This window comes from Paramormyrops kingsleyae, chromosome 24 (assembly GCF_048594095.1).
Source record: "Paramormyrops kingsleyae isolate MSU_618 chromosome 24, PKINGS_0.4, whole genome shotgun sequence".
NCBI classification, from domain to species: Eukaryota; Metazoa; Chordata; class Actinopteri; order Osteoglossiformes; family Mormyridae; genus Paramormyrops; species Paramormyrops kingsleyae.
Genome location: NC_132820.1, coordinates 11,989,270 through 12,012,630, shown reverse-complemented (window position 1 = coordinate 12,012,630; position 23,361 = coordinate 11,989,270). Strand labels below are relative to the sequence as shown.

The 23,361-nt window shown below is 51.3% G+C and overlaps 1 protein-coding gene across 3 annotated transcripts; it reads right to left on the bottom strand.

The window, feature by feature from the left end:
* Nucleotides 1-2,297: 2,297 nt before the first annotated feature.
* Nucleotides 2,298-23,224, bottom strand: mink1 (misshapen-like kinase 1). 3 transcript variants are annotated; one of them, XM_023844936.2, is made up of 32 exons: nucleotides 22,090-23,224; nucleotides 15,956-16,021; nucleotides 15,305-15,487; nucleotides 15,063-15,173; nucleotides 14,892-14,982; nucleotides 13,998-14,128; nucleotides 13,832-13,886; nucleotides 13,159-13,237; nucleotides 12,763-12,938; nucleotides 12,609-12,678; nucleotides 11,394-11,604; nucleotides 10,985-11,089; nucleotides 10,563-10,649; nucleotides 9,848-10,048; nucleotides 9,518-9,688; nucleotides 8,793-9,053; nucleotides 8,472-8,551; nucleotides 8,276-8,379; nucleotides 8,092-8,186; nucleotides 7,856-7,879; nucleotides 7,549-7,697; nucleotides 7,350-7,467; nucleotides 7,039-7,155; nucleotides 6,805-6,916; nucleotides 6,373-6,528; nucleotides 5,683-5,826; nucleotides 4,982-5,116; nucleotides 4,701-4,801; nucleotides 4,178-4,327; nucleotides 3,851-4,010; nucleotides 3,614-3,753; nucleotides 2,298-3,377 (listed from the first exon to the last, which is right to left on the bottom strand). In XM_023844936.2, exons 1-32 carry the CDS (start codon nucleotides 22,144-22,146, stop codon nucleotides 3,294-3,296), a joined length of 3,924 nt encoding a protein of 1,307 aa, XP_023700704.2. In that variant the 5' UTR covers nucleotides 22,147-23,224; the 3' UTR covers nucleotides 2,298-3,293. The 3 variants fall into 3 exon arrangements, with proteins under 3 accessions (XP_023700704.2, XP_023700706.2, XP_023700705.2); XM_023844938.2 differs by having other exon boundaries at nucleotides 8,793-8,945; XM_023844937.2 differs by lacking the exon at nucleotides 7,856-7,879.
* Between the last annotated feature and the right edge of the window lie 137 nt (nucleotides 23,225-23,361).

The window sequence follows — 23,361 nt, the reverse complement described above, 5'->3', positions numbered from 1 at the left end:
CGAACCCGTTCACCACCTTAATCTATCAAAAATTGAGAGAACTCTTTACATCCTCCACCTCGCCACACAGGACAGTACAACGTGCGATTTTTTTAAAACACAGGCTGGCATACGTTTTAAACGTTATAAGCAGTTCTGTTTCAAACTACAGAAGAGATGCTGAAGAGCCGGACTTGTGAGTTATACAAGAAGTAGAAGCCTGTTAACCAATTGCTGCAGAAATACACCCATTTACCTGCTCTTCATGAGGGCGGCAAATCAACTAACCGGCCAATCAACCGACGGATCTCAGACTGCTCTACATGAGCCACTCAGAGGATAGCGTCCTAGGTCGGCTGCCTGTGTCACTTAATTGGTTGACCAGCCCTGGACATGGCTGTACGCGCAGGGACACACGAGAGGTCGTGTATCATCAAAACTCAAGAACAAACAGTTTTGGCACTTATTAAAGCAGAAAAACACCATAATTTGTACACATGTAGTTTAATTCCTGCTACTTCATTAAAACTTTTTCATAGACTATGGATATAAAATACTCGGAATATGGTATTTAATCCACCCACATAAAGCTCATGTTAAATCTCAACACCCTTCTCCCCCCCCCTTCTCTCTGGTCGCCAACGACTCACATCCATGTCATATAATAAATCACATATTAAAGCCTTTCAGCACATCTTGTGCATGAACCACACTCACTTTCATTGTCTCTCGCGTCAAGGTGCAAATCACGAACCTCTGGACACGCCCTCCTCGCCTCATTAGGCTAAAACTGTCTCCATCAGCATTTACCAATAATGCCGCCTGGGTGCAGCGTTACAGAAAAGTCCATTTAGGCAGGAGGGGAGGCCAGAGTTGGTATGTTCTGGTCTGAGCAGGGATGGTATGTCCCAGCTCGCAACTACCATCTACCGACACCAGCGAACCCCCCATTCTGGAAGGTGGAATGCACACAGCAGCATGACCATCGATATAGCGGGGAGTTTACCAAGAGTTCTTAAAATGCATGTCCAGACTAGCCCCAAAACATGTTTACGTAACTGTGGAATGACAGATAAGAAACAAATGCGTAAAAAAGGAATTACACACTGAGCTGAGATTAAAATAGATTTTCTACACGCGTGTTCTTTCCACCTCCTATGTTACAATAAGCAAATTTACTCCGATACCTGGTGTTGTGCACTCAATAACCTGAAGCCTGAAGAAATTTGTAATAAAAGAGCACGACAATTAAGCTTTTTAAACCAATAATTTTTTAAATGTTTAAAAGAATTATGAATTACCCACCATTCACCAGTTAAAGTGCACTTCACTGCAGAAAAGAAGAAATTGAGGAGTTGGTGACCTCTAGTGGTGGACCCCAGAAGTGCCACTTCTCACTCCCCATCCTCCCCTCACTCCAAGGCACTATATAGACCGCATCCCTGTCAGAGTCTAACTTAACGCACATAAACACATTTTGGATTTAGTCTCAGCCGGGACCCCGAAGTGCTGCGTGACACCCGAAAGACGTTTGACGTCCGTGCCGGAGTCGCGCGTGGCGATCTGCCGGTCAACGCGCTTCCCGTCTACATGCGATCTGATCATAGGAGGCGCGGATCCGTGTGCTGTTTAATTACGATACAAATATATAATGTGGAGCACGCCTATGAAAAAGTAAAACTTGACTGCAGGGCCGTCATGGACACTGCGCATATGAAATTTAAGGATGCTTTTCTAAAAAAAAAAAAACTTATCCTAAATTAATGTTTAATCCCAGTACACTCCTATGATGTACTGACATTAATGAATAACATACGGTTGAGCTATTTAAAACTGACTTTGGGTTATACAAAAAGTTAGGGGGAAAAAAGACAATGTTTACAACCAGTTCTGTGCTGTTTAGAGACATAGGCACCTGTCTGATTCATTATACTAAACTTCATATTAGAAAAGACGCCACAAGGGAACACGAGTGGATTGTCAAATGATATTTTACCACATTCAACCATTATTATATTATTAATCTGGATGTATAATCAAGTTAAGTATTTTGATTAGCGTTAAATAATTAAAAAGGGGGTAAACACCGCCTTAGACATTCCGACGCCGCACTGTAAAAGTCACTGCACTCCTGCACTGCTTCAGGCCACCTTGTCATCTGTAGCTTAAAAAGTCACTGGCTAGTCAGCATAGAGTCAATGCTGGCTCAGGAACCACATAAATATTGCTCTTCTGTCCCACCACACCCAAACCAAACCAGCCCCCCCCCCCCCCCCACCCCCCAAACAAGCTCAGCCAAACATCCCATTCCCACGCCTCTAAGCTCGTCCTTCAGCAGACACTGAACTGAAATGACTGGCCTCTAGATCAAATAACACCCACAAAGGGACATAATGCCAGTCACAACAGCCCCAGCTCACTACCTCCCCCCCCCCCCATGGGAAAACTGGGAGGTACCAACACCTCCCTTTTTAAAGACAACAGACAGGAAACGCTGGATCTGTACAGCAGGATAAAGTGACAGCGAGTACCTCTGTAATCAAGAACAAAAGAGGAGAAAGACAGTTGTTAAATGCAAGATTTAAGCAAAAAGGAGTTGAAAACGGATATGCCGTCCTGCGCAAAGCTGTCAGGGATGCTGCATCAATCTGTGCTCAGATCAGCTCCCAGCCCCTCCCCTGAGAAGAAGCAGCCATATACCGAAGGCAGCGGTGAGAGCTCCAGCATTCTGCCCCAGTCTATGGCTTCCCAGGGAAGCAGGACATCGTAACGAAACGGCGACTCCTGTCAGAGGGCGTTTCCCTGCTTAAAACACAGAATTGTATCATTTCCTTGCAGTGTGCAGATCATCCACGCGCCTGTCCACCCTGCCAAACAGAGTGATGCTCTCACGCTCCACTAGGGGGCACCATTACAGTGCATGTTAGGCCTAGAAGCAATTATGTACAGGAAAGGTCCGAAATCCACATTCCTGGCTCCCTTCCTCCTCTTCCTCCTCCTCACGGTGATCCGATACAGCGCAGCTCCCCCACTGGTGTGTGTCACATGACACTGCACCTATATACACTATATACATTCATTTTTTAATTATGCTCCCCATTCAGTGTCACCCCCCCCCCCCCCCCCAATATATTCCAAAGTGAGACAGGGGTGGCTGTGCTGCAATCAGAGGTCGGCAAAGGCCACAAGGGCGGGTGGTGAACAGCAGGAGCCGAACCCCGGAGACCGGTGTGACTGGGCAGCAGGGGGTGGGGACTGGGGGGGGTGGGATGCAAAAATGCATGGTGGGGGTGGGGTTAACAGCTTCCTGTGCTTCACCAGTTCATGATGCAGTTCCTGTTCAGGGTCATGAAGTAAACCTGACTGCTGCCGCCGGAGCGGACGGACGCGAAGAACACCTGTGTGGAGAGAGAGGTGGAGAGGGAGATTTTACTAATTGATCCGCTTCAGGCAAAGCAAAACAGCCTGTTGCTGTGGATCAAATTTTATCTGCTTTTCCTGTCCTGGGAGGCTAGACGGGAGGGACATTCCACACTGATCCTGACGCAGGCATGTGGCCCTGTGCTTAACCCTGTGCGTAACCCTGTGCATGACCCCGGCACAGGCACGCCAGCGCGTCACGCCCGGGACTCACCTTGTCGTTCCGTTCACACAGGAACTTCAGCCTCTGGGCTCGCTTGTGCATGAAGACGCCGTCCAGGTGGCCTGTCTCCACGGAGCGGATCTCGATGGCCTTCTCACCCCAGCCCATGATCTGGTTGGAGCAGATGTGGGCTGTGGAGGAAGGGGGGCAGGGTGAGCAGGGAGCAGAAAGCCGTGGGGTCACGGCGGGTCAGGCTGAGGTCCGCGGCGGTTGCCCCTCCCCTCTTACCCACGGAAGTGGGCATCTCGCCCCACTGCAGCACCACGTCCTTGATGATGCGCCCGTAGGTGTTCACATAGACGCCCTCGTCTTCGTAGCACAGCAGCATCTCCATGCCATCTGAGTTTGGCAGGAACACGATGGCATGGGGAACCACCTGGCTCTGGATCTGCACGTGAGCAGCAGGGGGCACCCTGGTCAGGACGCTGATATGAACCCCACCAGCAGGGGGAGCTCTACTCTTCAGACAGGCACCATATTTAGACAACTCCAGTAAAAACATTTCTGATTTTTTGACCCAGAAGCCACATTATACAAGGAAAAAAAAAAACATACATGCACCGGGATGTAGATATCGTAGTTGTTCCCAGAGTCGACGTCAACGGCGTGAAAACCTGAACTGGAGCCATAGATGACCTTTAACCTTTGACCTTCTTCCACTGTCAGGTCAACCAATTGGGGTTTGTGCGGCAGGTCGCCAAAGGACTGAGAAGGGGGAAGGGGGAAGATATTTAAAAAAATTTAAAAAAACAAAAAAACATTAAAACTGGTAAAGGCAGGCAGGGCTGCCGGGCCGGTAAACACTCCTGTCAGATAATGAGACGCCACAACGCTAACGAGCCATGGTGGAACCGAGGACGCACAGCGGCATTTAATTAAAGGAGGAAGGAACAGATTTAAATTTAGGAAGAGAGCAAACCCACAGCAGGAGGGATCCTGAAGCACCCCACCCAAAAAGCCAGCCACACGCAGAGAGCTGATGGGAAAATCCGTGGAGAAAACCCGAAGCAAGGAAAACAGAGGTGGGAAGAAAGGAGGAGCAGAAAGGAGGAGCAGAAAGGAGGAGCAGGCCGCTCACCTTGAAGGCCATGAACTTGTGGTAGGGCTTGGGTGCCCAGGCGTAGACCTCCACAGAATTCTTTAGGGCAATCACCAGGAACTTGATGCGCTCGTACTTCACTGCAAGCGGAGTGCAGGGGACACACTTACTCTCCCATGTGATTACAGGAGAGCCAATCAGTGGGCAGGAAAATGAGAGGCACTGAGCCAACCCGCTGGGCCCACCCTACCATCAGATGGAGGTGGGAAGAGGAAGCGGTATCACCTTTCTAACAACGCGGTTACCCTGCACTCACTCACCCACTTTGTAGTGCACACAGCCCTCCATCTCGCCCACGGTGGTCCAGCCCTGCTTCTTCTCCACCTCGGGGTCGTTGTGGAGGATCTTGTTCCGCAGCCAGGCCAAGTAGTAAACGCGAACCTTGTTCTTCTTGCCTATAAGGAAGAAAGAAGTTTGTTCAGGATCACGCTCCTGCTGTGGGCTGGTACTGAGAGACATGCAGGAGCCCCGCAACACCCTTCGCTGCTGCTCATATTTGGTAGCCATTTTCAGCCTCATATCTGTACCCATGGGAGTTATACATACACAGGAATGTCCTGAGGGCAGAATGAAAAATGATTGGTTCAGAGAGATAACCAATCAGATTGTGGAGGGGGCGGGTCTAAGCAACTAGAGGAGGTGGGAATAACCAATCAAGTGTCTTGGTCCTGCCTCCTCTAGTTGTTTGGACCCACTGCCTCCACAATCTGATTGGCTCTCTCTCTGAACCAATCATTTTTGTTCTGCCCTCAGAACATTTTTGTGCAAGTAAAACTCCCAGAAGCCTACTCTGCAAGCCAAGATTTGCGCACAAGAGTTGGTCGGCGTTAAGCTATCCTATCGTGCGCTTTCAGACGGCATATCGCTCCATCACAAAACCAAGTCTGACTGAAACACGACTGAGGAAGCAAGGGTCTGTCAGAGAGAGGAAAAGGATACAGCTACGTGCTAAAGGGAGCACCTGAGATGGTGATGAGCAGGTTGAGGCCTTCCAGCACGTCCATCTGCTGGAAGCGCCGGGAGTTGATGAGGGGGTAGACCTTCCCCTGGCCACTCCGGTCCAGCAGCTTCAGCCCGTTCTCTGTGCCCACGAGAAGGTTCACCCCTGCACAGCCAGAGGGGAGAAAACAGTCAATTATCTTCAGGGGCTACTCTGATCCTTCAGAGGCCCATCTGGACTCTGCAGGTCCTGCAGAACTGTTAAGTTTAGGGCCAGGAAGTACAAATCCTGACCGAGATTTTGCTTCAACCAGCTAGTTAAGCACTAACGACTATTTTTCTATGGGTTCGTCTATTATCTATTACTAATCTAAACGATTAATTTTCCTCCAGAAAATTAGAAAAATAAATTGACCATTTAATTTAAGGTAATTTTATTTTGACAAACCACACGTTGTTGCAGGGCTTTAGATAACGGACGGCGGCTTTTCGACACTATATGGACATTATTTTCACCCACGATTTGATAAGCAGATAGTCTAAAATAGTAGTGTAATGTTTAAATTATGATCACTATATAATATTTCAGTGATATTACAATGAAAACGTGTTAAAATAAACTGAAGCATTTTAGAAATCATAAAGATAATTATATCAATATAAGTCAATTTAAAATATCGATGTCGATCCGAGTGCGTGACTAAGGACCCACCCCAGAGCGCAGCACACAGGATCTCCGAGTTGAACCTCTTCTTGTACTTGCGGATCTCGGGGGTGTCGTTGGGGGGCCTGGTGTTCGTTGGGTTGACGTTCACCATCGAGCCTTTCCTCACCTCCATCTTGAGCTGCTCGAACCGGGGGCCGAGGCCTGTGGAGTCAGCACAACATCATCTGAGACAGCCGCCAACAGACAGACGGGTGGCAGTGGGGGGGCAGGTGGAGTCTGTTCAGACGGAGGGGAAAATGGACGAGGTCTCCAGCCTGACCGTAACAAAAACGACCGGCAGATTGTAGCCAAAAAAGGACCTTATTGTTTAAATAATCTGATAAACTTTTAAGTTTATGTGTTTCTGTGTCCTCAATTTCGTTTTAGTTTTTACCCAAGTGATAGATCTACCACAGATGCAGACAGCTGATGACCCACCTTGCTGAAAGGCAGCATCTCCTCCCCCCCCTGGCGGCTGGTACATCCCAAGATCCACGAAGGTGGTGAAGGACGATTTGCCGGAAGCTTTGACCAATCCCTTGGACTGATACTAAAAGGTGACATGAGGATCCATACATGTGACTGGGGAGGTACCATTTGTCCAAAGGAAAGGGGGGGGGGTGAACTGAGTGACTTTACCTAAAGGCTAATCTGTAAATGTGTGAGACTCACATTGTAGGCCGGGTCCTTCCCAGGGGAGGAGTTGGAGGCAGTTTCTGTGGGAGAGTGAGATGGCTGCACCACATCTGGCAGGTTGGTGTAGCCATTGTGGCTGCGCTTCTCTGGGGTCTGAGTGAGAGAGAGCACAAGCTGATAACCCACAGCCAGGACAGCGCATTTTAAACCCGACCTCATACCCTAAACCCTAAGTACTGGAGCATTAGCACTTCTTTCCATGGGTGCCTCTCTCTCCCTTCCCATAATCCTCTGCTGCTGTGACCTGGGGTTATTTCACGGAGGCTTTCAGAAGGCAGCACACTCACCCGCTGAACCAGCAGGGTCTGGTCCCCATACCCTCCGGCCTGCTGCACCTCCTCCTCTTCGCCCACCTCCTCGTGGACTACCATGGTGCTCACGGAGTCAGCGTCGGCGTCCCGCGGCCTGGGGGAGGAGCAGATAGGGATACTGTTCAGGTGGGAGGAGCCTCGAGGTGACCCGCCACAGGGCGGCACCCCCCCTCACCGCTCCGTGGGGCTCTCCTCCTCTGGGCCCTCCCCGCTCTCGCTCTCCTCGCTGCTCTCGCTGCTGTCTGAAGATGACGAGTAGTCATTAGCTTTGGCTGGGGGCCGGGGGGGCTCCTCCAGGCGCTCCTTAGGGTACAGGCCATGGTCCTGGGTGGTGGGGGGGTAATGGATACATGGCGGTAAACAGATCTGGTTATGGCTATGGTTAGGGCTGGATATGCAGACAAACCACTGAGGACCAAATAGGAAAACAAACACTTAAAGGGCACTAAACGACAGCGAGAGGAAGCCGGGCAGGAACTGACCTCTCCTATAGCCCTCTTATAACTCTGTGCCATAGGGAAGCATGGTGGAGGAAGAGGGAGGAAAGGAAGGAGAGGGAAAAACGAGGGAATTAGTGCAGGCAGCACTGAGCGATCAGAGCAAAGGGCGCCTGTTTAATCCGAGAGAGAATGAGCAGGAGAGATTCGAACATGAAAAAGGCTCCAGAGCAGACAGAGACTTCCATTGGGGAGGGGGGGGGGGGCATTTGGATACTCACGGCCGGGCGGCTGGGGCGGGACGAGGTCCGTGACTCCCCGGGCTTATGGCGCCCCTCCTGGGGCAGGATGGGGGACGAGTCCATCTTCGCCGAAGCTGAAAGAGACGGCGGTGTTAGACGACCCTGCTTGGACGAATTGGCAGACGCTCACGCCGCTGAGCGGGTAGGGGAGGGGGGCACTGACCCGGCATGCGGTGCCTCTCCAGGGAGCCGGTCTGCGGCAGGTTGCCCGCGCCACCCAGGCCCTCGCCCCGCTCCCAGCGATCGTTACGGCTCAGGTCCGGATTGCTGAAACGAGAACTGACCTCATTTCCATGTTTCTCATTCGAATTTCCTATATGGGCAGATGGGGAAGCTCACAGATGGGGAAGCTCACAGACCTGGCTCTGATGGGGTGTCTGATCCCAGAGGACAGATTGGCATTCAGAGCTGTGGCGATGGAGGTCGTCCTCTGAGGCACCTGGGGTGACGGGGGAGACAGTAATCAGGCTTCAGCCAGAGCCAGACTCAAGCTAATCTGGAATCAGTGCTCACTCTTACGTTACATCACACAATCCCCTGATAGAGTCAGTGGGAAATTTCTAGAAGCTTATTTCCTACAGACACTGTTAATTGCTAAAGAGAACTGGGCTGGGATGCTTTTAGCCCATGCAGGCCCAGACAGGGAAGCAGGACTAATGGGTCGAATATACAGGGCAAACCTTGGGAGGCTGCTCCGCCTCATGCAAATGTGACCACGCCCCTCGCTCATCCTTCACTGGCCGAGGCTGGGGGGCGGGACTCTCGGAGGTGGGGTCAGAGTTCTGGCGGACCAGCTCCCTGGAAGGGGTGGAGCGGGGAGCAGGGATGGGGTCCTGAGTGGGGAAGGCGGACATGGTCTTAGTGGGCTGGTCACAGAGGGACTGCGATCGAGGGACGGGGGCCGCGTACGGCTTGAGGGGAACGAGGTGGGCCATCTGGAACTGATCATAGGGGGTGGGGCAGGGGTGCAAAGATGGGCGGGGCAAATGAGTCACCAGGATTGGTATTGGACGGCACGGCAACAGGACAGGTGGGTAGCCCAATCAAGTGGAAGGACGAGTGAGGAAGTCCAATCAGGAAAAGATGAGAATCATAAAGGGGAGGATTAGGGGTGTAGAAAAAGTACAGTGTTAATTCAGGGTGGGGGGCAGGAATGGCAATGACCAGGGCAGAAAGAAAGGGAAAGAGAAGAAAATGGGAGAAAGTGAATGTTAGTAATGATATTAAAGAGATAAATGTGCTTCATTCAGTTCCTAACCCCCCCCCACCCCCAAACTGAAGTGTCAGGGCGGCCCTGCTGATTGGAGGGTGACCCCCACCCCCAAAACACTGAAGTCCTAGTGCATTCAGGCAGCAGAGGAAATACAAGCCTCAAAGCGACCCGCACCCCCCCCCCCCGGCACACCTTTCCCTGGCCGCCCAGGGGTTCGACGGGCCGCTGCATGGGCGGGGTCTGAGCAGCCTGGGCGGCGCCCGATTGGCTGACGGAGTCCGACCGCGACTGGATGGCCGTGTCGGAGACGGTGGTGCAGATCTTGGGGGAGCCCTGCCTGTTCAGCTTGCTGCGCTCCTCCACCTGGGGGTGGGGGTGGGGGGGACAACTCAGACACCTGGGACACCGTGTACGAAGCGAAGGGAGGGGATTAAGAACGGAACAGAGAGTCCGCCGGGGACGTGATGACAGTGACACGAACGGGGCCAGGCTGCCCGGGTTCAAGTGGAGGGGGGGCGGTACCTCTCGCGCCCAGGCCGGCTTGCTGCTCGGCTCCAGGTTCTTGCTGTAGTGGTACAGCTGCGGTTTCTTCTCCTGCTGCTGCTGCTGCTGCTGCTGCTGCTGTTGCTGTTGCAGTGACACCAGGTACGCATGTTCCTGCTGCAGCTGCCTCTGCAGCCGCTCCGACTGCCGCTGCTCCTCCAGCTGCTTGCGCTTGTACTCCTGCGATGGGGGGGGGGGGGCATATTTACACACGGATTAGCAGACGGCACAATGCAGCTTAAAGCTTCCGACTGTTCTCGGATCAGATTTATTCAAGGCAGGACACAGATGGCATCACGCAGACATCCCGTGATTCTCCCGAGGTGATCGCAGTCATGTGGGGCAGAACCATCACCCAAAGGTAAATGATGTCACATCAGCTGACAACAGATAGATGATGCGGGTGGACACCCCCTCCTCCCCCAGAAATGTTGAATCCTGTTCTGTTATTCTTGATCTGATGTCACACCACCAGGAAGTAAATGACTGACGACCTGCAACCAATCAGTGTCCTCGCTGACCCGCCCTCTTTTCATGTAACCAATCACAAGCCGATATCCAGGAGGGTTAAATATTCATTGGATGGACAATAACATTCCCGCCTTCAGATACACGATCCATGGGCCCCGAGACCCAGCTTGACTGAGCCAGTCATGTGACATTATGGGATGGGAAGGGGGGGAACCAGCATTACCATGAGCAGGGCCTGTTCCTGGAGCAGCTGCTGCTGGAGGATTTCTAGTTGTCGCTGTTCCTCCTCTAACTTCTGTCTTATGAACTCCTGAGGGGAGGGTAAATAAGGGAGAGGAGAGAGGGCACAGTTCCTCAACACAGGCAGCACAAATCAGCGCTAATCTGTGAGCATTAATTTATGCTTTATGCACTACTCAGCATGACCACTAGGGTACCAGGAGCACCACGGATAAGCAGCAGTAAGAAAAAGCAGCACAGCCAGCTATGAAACTGCTTCATCAACCTGCCACCATGGCAACTACTCCACAAGCATTCCGCCACCCTCCATCTCAGGACGGCTCGCGATTGGCCAGGAGGCTGCGGACGTGCCGCCTCATTGGCCGCAGCCCGGCACGCCCACCAGAGCCGCACCAATCGGCTCACCTGCTCCCTCTCGGCCAGCCTGCGGTCCTCCTCCCTGCGCATCTCCTCCAGTCGGCGGTGGCCCTTCTCCTGCTGCCGCACCATCTCTCGCTCCTTGCGCTGTTGCTGAGAGAACACGGGAAGGATTGAGGGAGGGAGAGAGGAGAGTAGAGAGGGGAGCCCCCCCCCACACCCCCCATTGCTGAGCAATGCATTACATTGGCCTAACTGCAATCCACCACAAAATTCACCCCTTCCGTAACAGCTCACCGACCCACACACCAGTCAGGTCATTCTGTAGCGCCCCCTTCAGGGCTTCCAGAATAATGACACTTATTGCACAAGACAACAAGGCCGAACTGGTGTGCCTTCCTTTCTTCATGCAAGCCAGCCTGACCCCGCTGCCTCACGCCCTGTGCCGCAGGGGTACCTCCTCCAGGCGGCGCCGCTGCTCCTTCTGCTCCTCGATGCGTTTCTGCCGGTCATGCAGCAGCTGCCGTTTATGCTCCTCCGGGTCGCGCCGCTGGGCGGCCAGCTGGGCCTGCTGCCGCTTCAGCGCCTCTGAGCGCTCCTTGTTCTCCTGCTGCAGCCGCAGGAAGTCCCGCCTCAGGGTGGACTCGCCCGGGACGTTCAGGATGGAGCTGTAGGAGGTGAAGGCGAGCAGAGGCCCGGCAGGGGTGGTCAAGCTAACGGTAATGGACCAGGTGAGGGAGGACCTAACGCTAACAGGCCAGACGTGAGACTGCCAAAGGCACTAATGCTAACGGGGAAAACATAAGAGGTTAACAGGGCAGGCAGAAGAGGCTGGTGGTCTTGCTAACACTAATGCAGGTGGGCCAGATGCGGGAAGCACTAACGTTAATGGGCTGGATGCGGGAGGCTGCCGACGGCACCAACGTCAATGGGGCAGACGGGCGAGGCTGCCGAAGGCGCTACCATTAACAGGGTGGATGCAGGGAGGCGCCAATGCTAATGAGGTGGATGTGACGGGCATTGATATTAAGAGTGTTGACACGAAAGGAGCTAATGCTAATAAAGCAGTAATGCTGATACAAGAGGTCGCCGATAGCGCTAATGCTAACATAACGGGGTCGACACAGTTATGGGCCCAGTGACGCTAATGGGGCGGACGCAAGAGGCGGCAGCACTAACAGTACAGACATGACAGGCTGCCTGCATTGCTAATGCTAACGAGGCGGACGCGAGAGGCTACCAGTGGTACTAATGCTAACGAGGCGGACGCGAGAGGCTACCAGTGGTGCTAATGCTAACGAGGCGGACGCGAGAGGCTACCAGTGGTGCTAATGCTAACGAGGCGGACGCGAGAGGCTACCAGTGGTGCTAATGCTAACGAGGCGGACGCGAGAGGCTGCCAGTGGTGCTAATGCTAACGAGGCGGACGCGAGAGGCTGCCAGTGGTGCTAATGCTAACGAGGCGGACGCGAGAGGCTGCCAGTGGTGCTAATGCTAACGAGGCGGACGTGAGAGGCTACCAGTGGTGCTAATGCTAACGAGGCGGACGTGAGAGGCTACCAGTGGAGCTAATGCTAACAAGGTGGACATAAGAGGTGGACACAAGAGGCTACCGCTGATGCTAATGCTGATGGGGTGGATGCAAGGAGTGCCAATGCTAACGGGGCATTACCTGGACTCACGCTCGTCCCCACGGTTCTCGTCCTCCTCGTCGCTGCCACTGTACTCGTATTCCGTCTCCTCTGGGAGGGAGAACAGAGGCATCACCCTGGGTTCCCCACACGGACATTAAGAGATACTCACAGAAAGACATGCTGGATCCTTACCCTTCTCGCCCCGCTTCTTGCGCGTACGGTCGATATGGTCCTTCAGCTGGATGCGCACCTGGCGCTCAGTAGGCTGGTCACGGATGAAGGGGTGCTTCAGCAGCTGCTCCGTGGACGGCCGGCTGGGGTAGGTCTTCACTAGGCAGCCCTCCATGAAGTCGATGAACTTCTTCGACCTGGAGCGGTGAGGAGGAGGGCGGGACCCAGGGGGTGGGAGTGGAATTAGGACAGGCAGGGCCTCCAGCAGCCAAAAGACAAGAGGACAACGAGTGACCGGATCAAAGGAGACCCGGAGGAGTGTGACACAGTGTGAAAACAGAAGCGTGCAGAGGAAGGGAGATGTGGGCAGGTAGGTGAATGAGGGGGCACTTAGGAGAAAAAAGGACAAATACTCACCATTTCTTGGACTTAAGCTTTGGAGGGGGGTTCCGAGGGATCAGGAAGAGAGCTCTCATTGGATGCATGTCACAGAGTGCTGAGGGGGCGTGGTTGGGGGGCGGGGCCAGGCAAAGGGTAGAAATTATAACAGGTAATGTATGTGAAAAATACAGCGCGTAAGCAGTTTTGGAAACAGGGTTTTCACAGCATAGACCACATTAAATACCAAACGTGCTTCATCCCGTCACTAAATCTGACTGGATGAAAGAAAGTTCCTGTTGCCATGGTAAAATTATTAGCATACTGTTGGTAAATTTAACGGCCAATCATTGCCCCACACCCACACAGTCCTCGCTCATCATCACCACCCCCGCAAAGCCTCCAAGGGCCCGACTGTTGTAGTGTAGGGGGGGGGGGGATGATCAGAAAATAATATATAAATAAAAATCACGACGACACCATATTTATGATGTCATGCCACTCTGCAAAGACTGTGGGCCAAAATTCCTAGGGAAAGGTTAGCGTTCATTTCACGCCATAAACCACTTAGCCTGGTGGCCATGAAAACAGAACGAGCTGATCTGGACAGGCTGGTGTGGTGCCACGCCCCCCCCCCCCAGATGATGGTTTTACCATTCAGCCCCGAGCACGAGGTGCACAGTTCAGTGTAGAAAGATCCGGATCTACTCACGCGGAGCGCCTTCCGCCATCTCTATAGCCGTGATCCCGAGCGACCAAATATCACTCTGTACAAAGAGAGGGGGGGGAGGGGTGGGGTGGAAATTTACAGATATCACACGCATTGAAGTTTAAAGCCAGACGCACAGACAGACACAAACACACGTATGGATACGCACCCTGTAATCGTAGGTGGAGTCAGGGTTCTCGTCGCAGGCGATGACCTCAGGCGCCATCCAGTAGGGGGTGCCGATGAACGTGTTCCTGCGGCCCACCGTCCTGTCCAGCTGGGCGCTCACCCCGAAGTCCACTGCGGGGACGAAAACGAGCGAGGTCAGGGAAAGCACCGGGCCAACATTTTACCCCTGAGTAACTCTCAGCGCGAGCGAAAGCAGCGCCACCTGTCCGTATGGGGAACGCTCCGAAATCCCTCATCCTACAAACACCAGACCGGGCTGCTTATATCCACTGCAGCCTCCTCCATCATCTGCTTTCTGGGGTGATTCTGATGTGCAGTTACACACCCACCCAGAGCCGGCCATGGTCAGATAAGAGAGTCTGCTTTCTGTCTTCATTCCAAAAAAATCACGCCAAGGTTAATTGGTTCGGAGCCGCCGGCTATTTGCGGAATGTTCTACCTCAAAGCACTGAGCTGGAATTTTGTTGGTGAGGAATTTGGGGGGTGGGAGTATGGGGGGATGAGGACCGTAAAGCATGCAAAAAAAGAAAAGAAAAAAAAAAGACAGCAGTAATTTGATAACGGCGAGGTTTTAAACTGAGGGACCGGCAGCGCGAGAGAGGATGTGCGCAAAAAATCTGTTTAAAGCTAAAAATAAGAGGCCGAAAGCGACGAGGCAGCTGACCCTGAGTGAGAAGTCAGCGATTCATAACCCGAAAACTCATCATAGCTGGAGCCGTTTTAATTGCCCTCGTGATGATTCAGCAGCCAGATGGACAAATCGGCCCCGACGTAGCAAAACATCTCTATAAAGACGGGTACGATCAGAGGCACAGAGTGGACAGGCGGGCGCCACGCCCTCGCCTGCCACGGAGCAGATCTCGCTGGTTCTCACCCAGCTTGACCTCTGCGTTCTCAGTCAGCAGCACGTTCTGGCCCTTGATGTCTCGGTGGATGACCTTGTGGGCGTGGAGGTGGGACAGGCCCTGCGCGAGACACAGCGAGGGTGAGTAATGCGCTCCACTCCGAGGCCACCCCCCCCATCCGCTCCCCCCACAGCCCTAACCCTCAGGATCTCCCGGCAGATGTAGGCGATCCAGTCCTCCTTCAGCGAGTTCCCCTTCGTGTTCTTCACCAAGTCCGTGACGGAACCGGCGCCGCAGAACTCCATCACCAGCTGAGGGGGGAACACAAGAGACAGCGTGAGAGGTGCTAGCATTATCGGGGGGGGGGGGGGGGCAGGGGCACACACCCCTCCCAGTACACAGGAGGGACAAGGGGGGGGCGGGGGCAGGCAATCACACACACCCAGAGCTGATCGTCGTGGCCGGGGGGGCTCTTCTTGACGAAGGCGCCGTAGTAGGTGGCTATGTTGCGGTGATGGCTGTACTTCTTCAGCATGTTGATCTCCGCCTTGATCTCCTCCTCCTCCTCTTCCGTCACATCCATCACCTTGATGGCGGCCAACTGGCCGGTCTTCACATGCCGGCCCTGCCGGCAACCAGGAGGGGGCAGCAGTGAACAGAGGAACAGCAGGGGGGAGCCGGGGGTTGCCCACCATCTCCAGTAACAGCTTCCACTCTGGGATGCTGACTGTGTAGGTCACCCACTTATAAAAATGGCAGCCATAACACAGCGCAAGGCCAAGGCCCCCTGCTGGTCACAAACAGTCACTACATTGAATATTAAATAAACACATTCCTTAATTAGTCACTACAATATTGTGACTCTACTCGTTAGCTATTTATTTAGATTTTAAACATCTAGAGGAGGCGTAGCGGTTCCCCCAAAGTGACTTTTTAAGTGGGGTCCCATGGTCAAAAAACTGGACCTAGATTGCACCCAAAGTGATCCATCACCCCCACCGATTTAACAGCAGAGACCTGAATGAAACCTCAGTGGAGAATGACTGATACTCCTACAAGCCCATCACCCCCCTGGTCCCCCCCCCCACCTCACCTTGTACACCTGGCCATAGGTCCCATTGCCCACCACTTCCACCAGCTCGAAGATCCCAGCCGGATCCTGGCGGACAGAGAGGAACGTGGTTAGAATGACGAGCGACACATTGCCGTCCGGCCCAGGCGTTGCGGTCGGCTGGCAGATGTTGAAAAACGTTCGAACGAGGCGAAACAAAGTAGTTCATGAGAAGTCTATGTCAGAGCCTAAGAAGCGGCTTCAGGGATCCGTTTAGGAAATCTTTCATAGGTTTGTTTAGTAAAATCCACGTATGATATCGACAGACACTGGGAGACTGTCACACACAATGACGGCGTGTGTGTGTGTGTGTGTGTGTGCGCGCGTTTAGCCAACTTGGAGGGGGGGCATTTTAGGTTTAGCTGAATCAGGTACTTTGCACATATCATTTACCAGATTTTGGGAGTCCGGGTTAGTATGAAATCCAAACGCAATCCATCATTTTGGACAGAGCGAAAGAGAGAACGAGGGATTGATAAGGGGCCAAAATTAAATATGGCAACCTCCACAGAACAAAAAAAAAAAAAACTCCAGCACTTACACTGATTACATCGCCCTGGCAGGGGCTGCGGCCACGCAGAGCAGGGAGCTACACTAAACCGCCATCAGAGGAGATTAGAAAAGCAGATGAAGATCGCCGTCGGGGGAGGGGGACATTCTTTACGATTTCAAACATATTTCAAAATGATCATTCTGCAAACCAGATTTCTATTTTTATTCATACGTTTTGTTTTGATTGCTGAATGCATGCCCAACTGTCTAAATATTAAAGATGGGGGGGGAGGGGATTTCAGTAGTTACTTTTCCTTCAAACCCCATAAGACATATGCATGACATGCAAACAAACCCCAAACGCATTGGGCAACATTAAAGCAACGATACGCAACAGTATCATTTTGCACTGTTGCAGATGCACAATCTCTCTCCAGCGATGCACCAGTCTTGATGAGGAAACTATTGGCCAAGTAGCTTGCGCCGCCACCCGGAGGCGACGGTGGGAACTGACGCCAGTACATGTGACGCGGTGTTTCTCAACCTAGTCCTTGGGAACCGCCAGAAGGTTGCCATTTTCAGCTCGGGCGAGGACCAGGTTAAGAAACACTGACTAACTCCACCTTCCAAGCATGCAACAGGTGCAGTTACAAAAAATGGATGTACAGGGAACTGCAGTGAAATTCCCAAATATATACAACAAAAAAGGGAGGCTCCTGAAATAAGATGCACGTCCAGTGAATGTTATTAAGGAGACTGTGCCCTTGGCCTCTGTAGGGGTATGGGACATAAAGACTCCAGAGTGAGGAGCTGCCAGAGACTGGGAGAAACTGGGAAAAGCCAGAGCCAGTAGCAGACACCAAGGTAGTCCATCCAGAACCTGACAAAACCAGCCCCAAGAATAGGACTGAAGGAATGATGGCTGCCATTCCAGCAGGCCAGGGAGGGAGCAACCCAGCACGCCGGACTAGCAGCAAATTCAATACCTTCATGAGATCAACATACTCGCTGTCGTGAAAAAGCCCCGAAATTAAGAACAAGGGGGAACACAGAATTACACCACCCAACATGCAGACCCCTTTAAACACAGGGACTGAACAGCATTTAACTTCACATCCAACAACTAGAGGTACTGAAGTAACAGCAGAGAACATGCCAGAATAAAGATATTTATTTAATGGAACCTTTCAGCTTGTAGGTGTGCCGATATCTAGCTGCCAGGTTCTTAAAAGCCTCATAGTCAAAATTCCACCCTACGGTGGCCCTCTAAGGTCACATTAATACCCTTCTTCAGCGCTCACACCAGCGTGTGAGTCTGTGTGTGCGTGTGTGTGTGCTCATGCCCGCCCGTGCGCGTGAGGCAGTGGGCGCCGTGCAGAACGGCTATCAGACAATGAGCCGATGTGAATCATCGCTCCCCCAGCTCACTGCCCGCCCGACTGCCTCTCAAAATGGAGACTTAAATAAAAAAAAAAAAAGGTTTGCCTGAAGAGGACTGACGACTGGCTCAGCTCTGCAGCGACATCAGCGAGGCTGGAGACCAGGTCAGCGGCCTGTCGACGTTCACAAGCACTGGCACGCACAGATGCCACTTCAAGGGCCCGCAGCCCCGAGGACTCTGGCCACAGTGGTCTCCAAGCCCCATTTCTAAAAGCACGCGGCTCTTAATTAGCACCCAGGCGGCCCAAATTACGCATGCGGAAGAAACCCGACTGGTGCCTCCGGGTATAAACAGCCAGGCTGCACGTACCTCTGGTTCCCCACCCGTGTGCAGCAAGCAGAGAGTTTTATCATGACATAAAGGCCGCGGTAACATCTGGGACTTGCCACCCAAACTGGGGGCGGCACTTAGCAAACACACCGCTAAACACCACCAATGCCAATTCTCTTCCTTATCTACAGCGAGGCAGGTGTGTTGAAATTCCTGTTGGTGCAATAAGCTGAAATCAGCTGACGTCTACATCTAGAGATAAAATGAAAGTTAAATCTTAGGGACCAGCATTCTCCAAAAAAAAAAAAAAAAAAAGCATCCAATTGCCCCCTATTGACCTGGTGATGAAGGGCGTCTGGGGTTGGGGGGGTGGGAACCGACACTGAGGTACCTCTGAAAGTGATGCCCTCTGCCCCCACCAAACATATCAGCCATAATGACTCATCGGCTGCCTGCCAAACAGCCGGTCCACCCAAACCCTGATTCTGATTCATGACCGAGTTTGCGAAACGGCCGGATTCACAGGTACGTAAGACAGCGAAGTTCCCATTACTGACTGAAAGCCGTCCAGATATGTAGAAATTCCGCCGGCTTTCGCACCAGAATGGAAGGGGGGGGTGGGACAAGACAAAGAGGACAGTGATACGTGCACGAGTCAGTCTGGGTAAACAGAAGCTCTGCTACCAAACATGGTGCAGGCAAAGAGCGGCATTTACACCAAACAGCACAGCTGGAGGTTTTCATGTCTCATTAATGGACACAGGGCCAACGCATCATAAACATCGTCAACATCAACATCATTTTTCCATAGAGTGAGACTCTTTTCCAGCTGTTGCACAGATATGAAGCTTTCTATCAGTTTTCTTAAAAACCAAACCTGAGCTTCTGATAACTGAGCTGGTAACGGATCCTCTAAAGCAAATATCATTCGGTACAGCTGCGTCAAGCTCAGCCAATGAGGGCAGCACACACATCTGGATTGGCCACGAATCAGCAAAGTGCCTTCGGATTGGCTGGTTGGATGGGGGTTGGGTCGCATCTACACCTCAACAACAGGTGCGACGAGCTTCTCTGAAGGCAACAGCAGGACTTTCAGAAAAAAGCTCCAGGTCATGAAACCAACCAGTCCGCACTAACAGGTCACGTTGCGAAAAACCTTCTGAGATGTTTTCTCTACAACTGCAGTAACAAAAACAATGGTTCGGAAAACATGAAACATAAGATAATAAACAAAGGCGCTACAAAATAAAATACTCTAAAAGAATGAAAATACTGGAAGGCACTTATTCATAATCATTAGTAATAACATTACTTCAAAATTAGTACATGGATTAAAGTTATTACATGTCTCCAGGTGACAGTTTACCACCCAGTTCTCCACCCACCAGTGATGATGCCCATACGTGGATTTGTGGACAATAAATTGACAATAAATGCAAGCATGTTGAAAGATTCCCGTGACCCTGAGCAGGACAAGAGGATGGATGAAAAGTGGGATGATAGATGGAGGTTGGCAGTTCATTCTTCCGTATGAAAGCCACCCAGCGTGCCGATGTAATCCTGAGCTCCACAAATAAGACCTTGACTAATGGGCTTGAGGGATCACTAATGAAGCGCGTCGTTTTCATCGCGGTTATTCTGCTCGGTGGCGGATCTGTCCTCGACATGCGTGACCCGCAGAGCGCAAGGGGTTGGACCAGGGCAGCAAATATACACCGCCTGGGCCTGAAAGCGGAGGCTCGGTACAACGAAACGTGGAGCGTCCGGCTCCGTCCCACCAGCGGCTGAGCAAAACGCCGCACCAGCCGAGGGCACAAGAGAAATATCTGATCTGAGATATATATATATATATATAAAAACAACAGATCGAAATGAATCAATTCAGGGCTGGCAACTTTGGTCAGCTGGTTGGCGTGAGATTTTCAATTCAATTCGAGACAAGTCTACACACGCATTTACATGTATGTAAGAGTTTTATTACCTTGTAAATCGTCTGTAGCCTATAGCTTGCAAAATACCCCAATGCTTTGATGTAGCTAATTTTAGGTTTATAATGAAATAATATAGATTTACTATAAGATTTATTGCATGGGAATCAGAAATCGTGAGTGTCACCTACTGTAGGCAATCTAAAAAGTCTGCGTCCGATTTAATGCAGTCAACGGCAGGATGGTTACCCAGCTAACATGGAACGTTCCCAGAACTTTTAACGCCACGTACAAATCTTTCCAAAAACTGGTAGATGACGTTCTTACTGTAATGTTAATGGAACAATATTTCCACCTTTCACATTGGTAACATTATTAGCCTACCTGAACATCCTTTTAAAGCACTGTAAAAGCTAATCAGCTAGGCCTACGATCCCGATCAATTAGCCTGCTGAGAAATTGAGTACTTTACGTTATTTTTTAAAAATCCAGCAGTCAATTTATCATAATTTACGCAAAATTCTAATGAGATGCGCATGTATGTATTTGTAATGAGTAGCGCGTTTGGTTTGACAGGCTGATAAAATCGTTATGAGCGATTCAGTGACTTTCACGGGCTCTTGGGTAAATTATCACCGGACATATTGTTGGTATTCTATATAAAACGCATCTTCCAAGCGGCCTGCAGGTGACACGCAGGTAGCGGATTAAGTGTTAAAAAGCAGCATAAGCTAGAGATCTGTGCCATTATAAATCTCTAACCTGCTATATATGCTCAGCCACATTTCCGCTGCCCGCTTGCGGGCAATGACACGTGGTTATAGTTGAATAATGCTGCAGCAGAAGGAAAGTTACCCACTCATTACTGAAGTACAAAAGCTTCATAAATAGGGCTACGGCGATGGTAAGTATATTTATGGTTAACAAGAAAAAAAACTCGCGCTTATTCAAATCCTAATAAGACAAAGCCGTGTATCGACTATTAAAACCCCTTCATTTGAGTACATTGGCGCCCGTTTATATCAAGTAGTAGAAGTAATGTACTGCAAAAACTGACTTACTATTTACTTATGGAAATTGGCGGCTGATTTTTTTTGTCAACTAGTGTCAATGAAAGCCTATTAAATGACCAGGTTTGTGGGAGTCATCAAGCTACAATACTAAAGAAAATGAGTTATTGGATCAAGGAGGCTAAAAGGGGACAGGGGATAATCCAGACTGGAGATAAGTCTCAGCGGACACCTGTCTTGTCTTTCAAAATGGAGCGGAGCGCCGTTTGCTGGCGCGTCCCTCCATCCACATGACAGCACAGCCTTCGACTCCAGCCTGTTTTTAATAATGCTGAACATGAGCCTGGTTCCAAGCTGCCGCCGAACTGCGGCTCTCCGGCGAGATGGATGCGGTGAGGGAGGCCTGGGCGTGTTTGCGCACTTAAAGCGCGCTGGAGGCCGGGCATTTCCCGGCGGGACCCCGCTAACATCCAGGCACCGGGGCTCGTAAAGGCTGCGGAATGTGTCGTCCCCGTGTGGCCCGAAGCGCCTGTCACCCTGTAAACTCCCGGTTCTGCTGATCGGTACCTAGCTAAATCTAGCAAATGACCCTGGCAATGGGATTACGTATTTCTGAGCGCATATTAAATTCGTCAACACCAAACAGCCCAGATATTTCGCGTAATCAACCTGAAAGCTATGTAAACAAATCTCAAGCGCGTCACACCAAAGCCAAAATGATGGAACAAACGTATCAAAGCGATCTTGTAAACTGTCTTCATCGAGTAACACAATCTTTTCAACAAAAATGTAAATACGCCGTGCTTTGGCTGATACGTGGAGTTTAATGCAACACTGATGGACCTCTGCATGAACAACCTGCAAGATCATGTTATTACAGGCACCCAGGTAAACAAAAGTACAGTAGTGTCACCTCTAATAGCCGAGATACCGAAGATGGGTAAAAATTTTGTACATCACATATTTTGCACTTACCCGCAAAGCACCCAGGTCTATGTCATCCAGGCTGCGCGTAGGAGCGTTTTCAGACATTTTGTCCAAACTTCAAGAGGAATTTTGCAGTGATGTACGGTTATATAAATCTCAAGGGAGCTGGTTTTCGCCTTAACGTTATCTAATTTAGTCCGATAAAATCCGTAAAATCTGAAACGTTTCCAGTGGCGTTTTTTCGGACATGCAGTATATTTGATCCACTTGGCTGAGCTCCGCAATCACTCGTATGTTAACTAGTTCATTAAAGTATAGTTAAGTATCGGATGAGCTGTACTTTGTAACTAAAGCCCAACGAACGGTCTGCAGAAGCGCAGCAACCCCGGCTGTGCTCAGACGCGCACGGCGGCGCCGGTCAGAGGCAGCCGGAGAAACGCGCAGCCGGGCGCAGCGCCGGACATTTCGGAAACGCTGCCCGGCTCACACCCCAGCCTGGCAGGCACGGATCACTGGGCGGATCAGCCACTAAGATCCCCAATCGCCGACGGTCACGGATGCGCCACACCGGCACCGAGGGCTAGGCAAACATGCGTGCGCGCAGCACCGACGGACATCCGCATACTTTCGCCCCGGTGTCCGACCAAGCACACAAGCTGGAAGGCGACCCACGCAAGCCGTGAAAGGCGAGTCTTGTCCGTCCAGGTCAAGCCCAAAAGCCCGTCTCAGAGAGCAGCTGTTCCCAGCTCGGTGCCGAGCTGCCGGGGTGGCGCATCGAGGTTTTTTTTTTTTTTTTTTTTCTTCGGCGTCTCCCCCTCCTTCCTTCTTCTCCAGCTCCTCCAGCGAAAACAAACTTTAATCCCCCGAGTTGACAGCGTCACCGTGCGCACCGCCCACAGCCTATTTCGTCCGGGGGGGTGAAACACAACTGTGCAGGAAACAAGAAAAAGACCGATTTGTATACATTAAAATGTCCGAAAAAGAAGTAAGGAAAGACCAAAAGACCAACGCAGCACTTTATGATTTTTAGAGCGGTGGCAAAATCCCTTTTGCAGTCATCCAATTAAATAATATGGAGGAAAGGGAAGATCATGGTATAACGTCCCCACCTATCTGCAGACTCAAACCGCACACTTTTATTTATCTTTTCAGCCCTTCTATTCGATCTTCCTGGAGCCTAAAATGTCTACGGGTATCCTGGAGGGACAAACTACACGCCGAGCGTCTCCACCTTTGGCGAACTTAATTGTGCGCTCGTCAGCTGCTCTCTACGCTGTATTTAACACAACAAACGCAAAGGAGGATTTTAAAAAAATTTTG

Coding starts and splice junctions, on each gene's coding strand:
- mink1 (XM_023844936.2), bottom strand. CDS start 22,146: ATGTCTGAAAACGCTCCTACGCGCAGCCTGGATGACATAGACCTGGGT. Junction 16,022..22,089: donor TAGACCTGGGTGCTTTGCGG/GTAAGTGCAAAA, acceptor TCTGTCCGCCAG/GATCCGGCTGGGATCTTCGA. Junction 12,939..13,158: donor AAGCTTAAGTCCAAGAAATG/GTGAGTATTTGT, acceptor TCACCGCTCCAG/GTCGAAGAAGTTCATCGACT.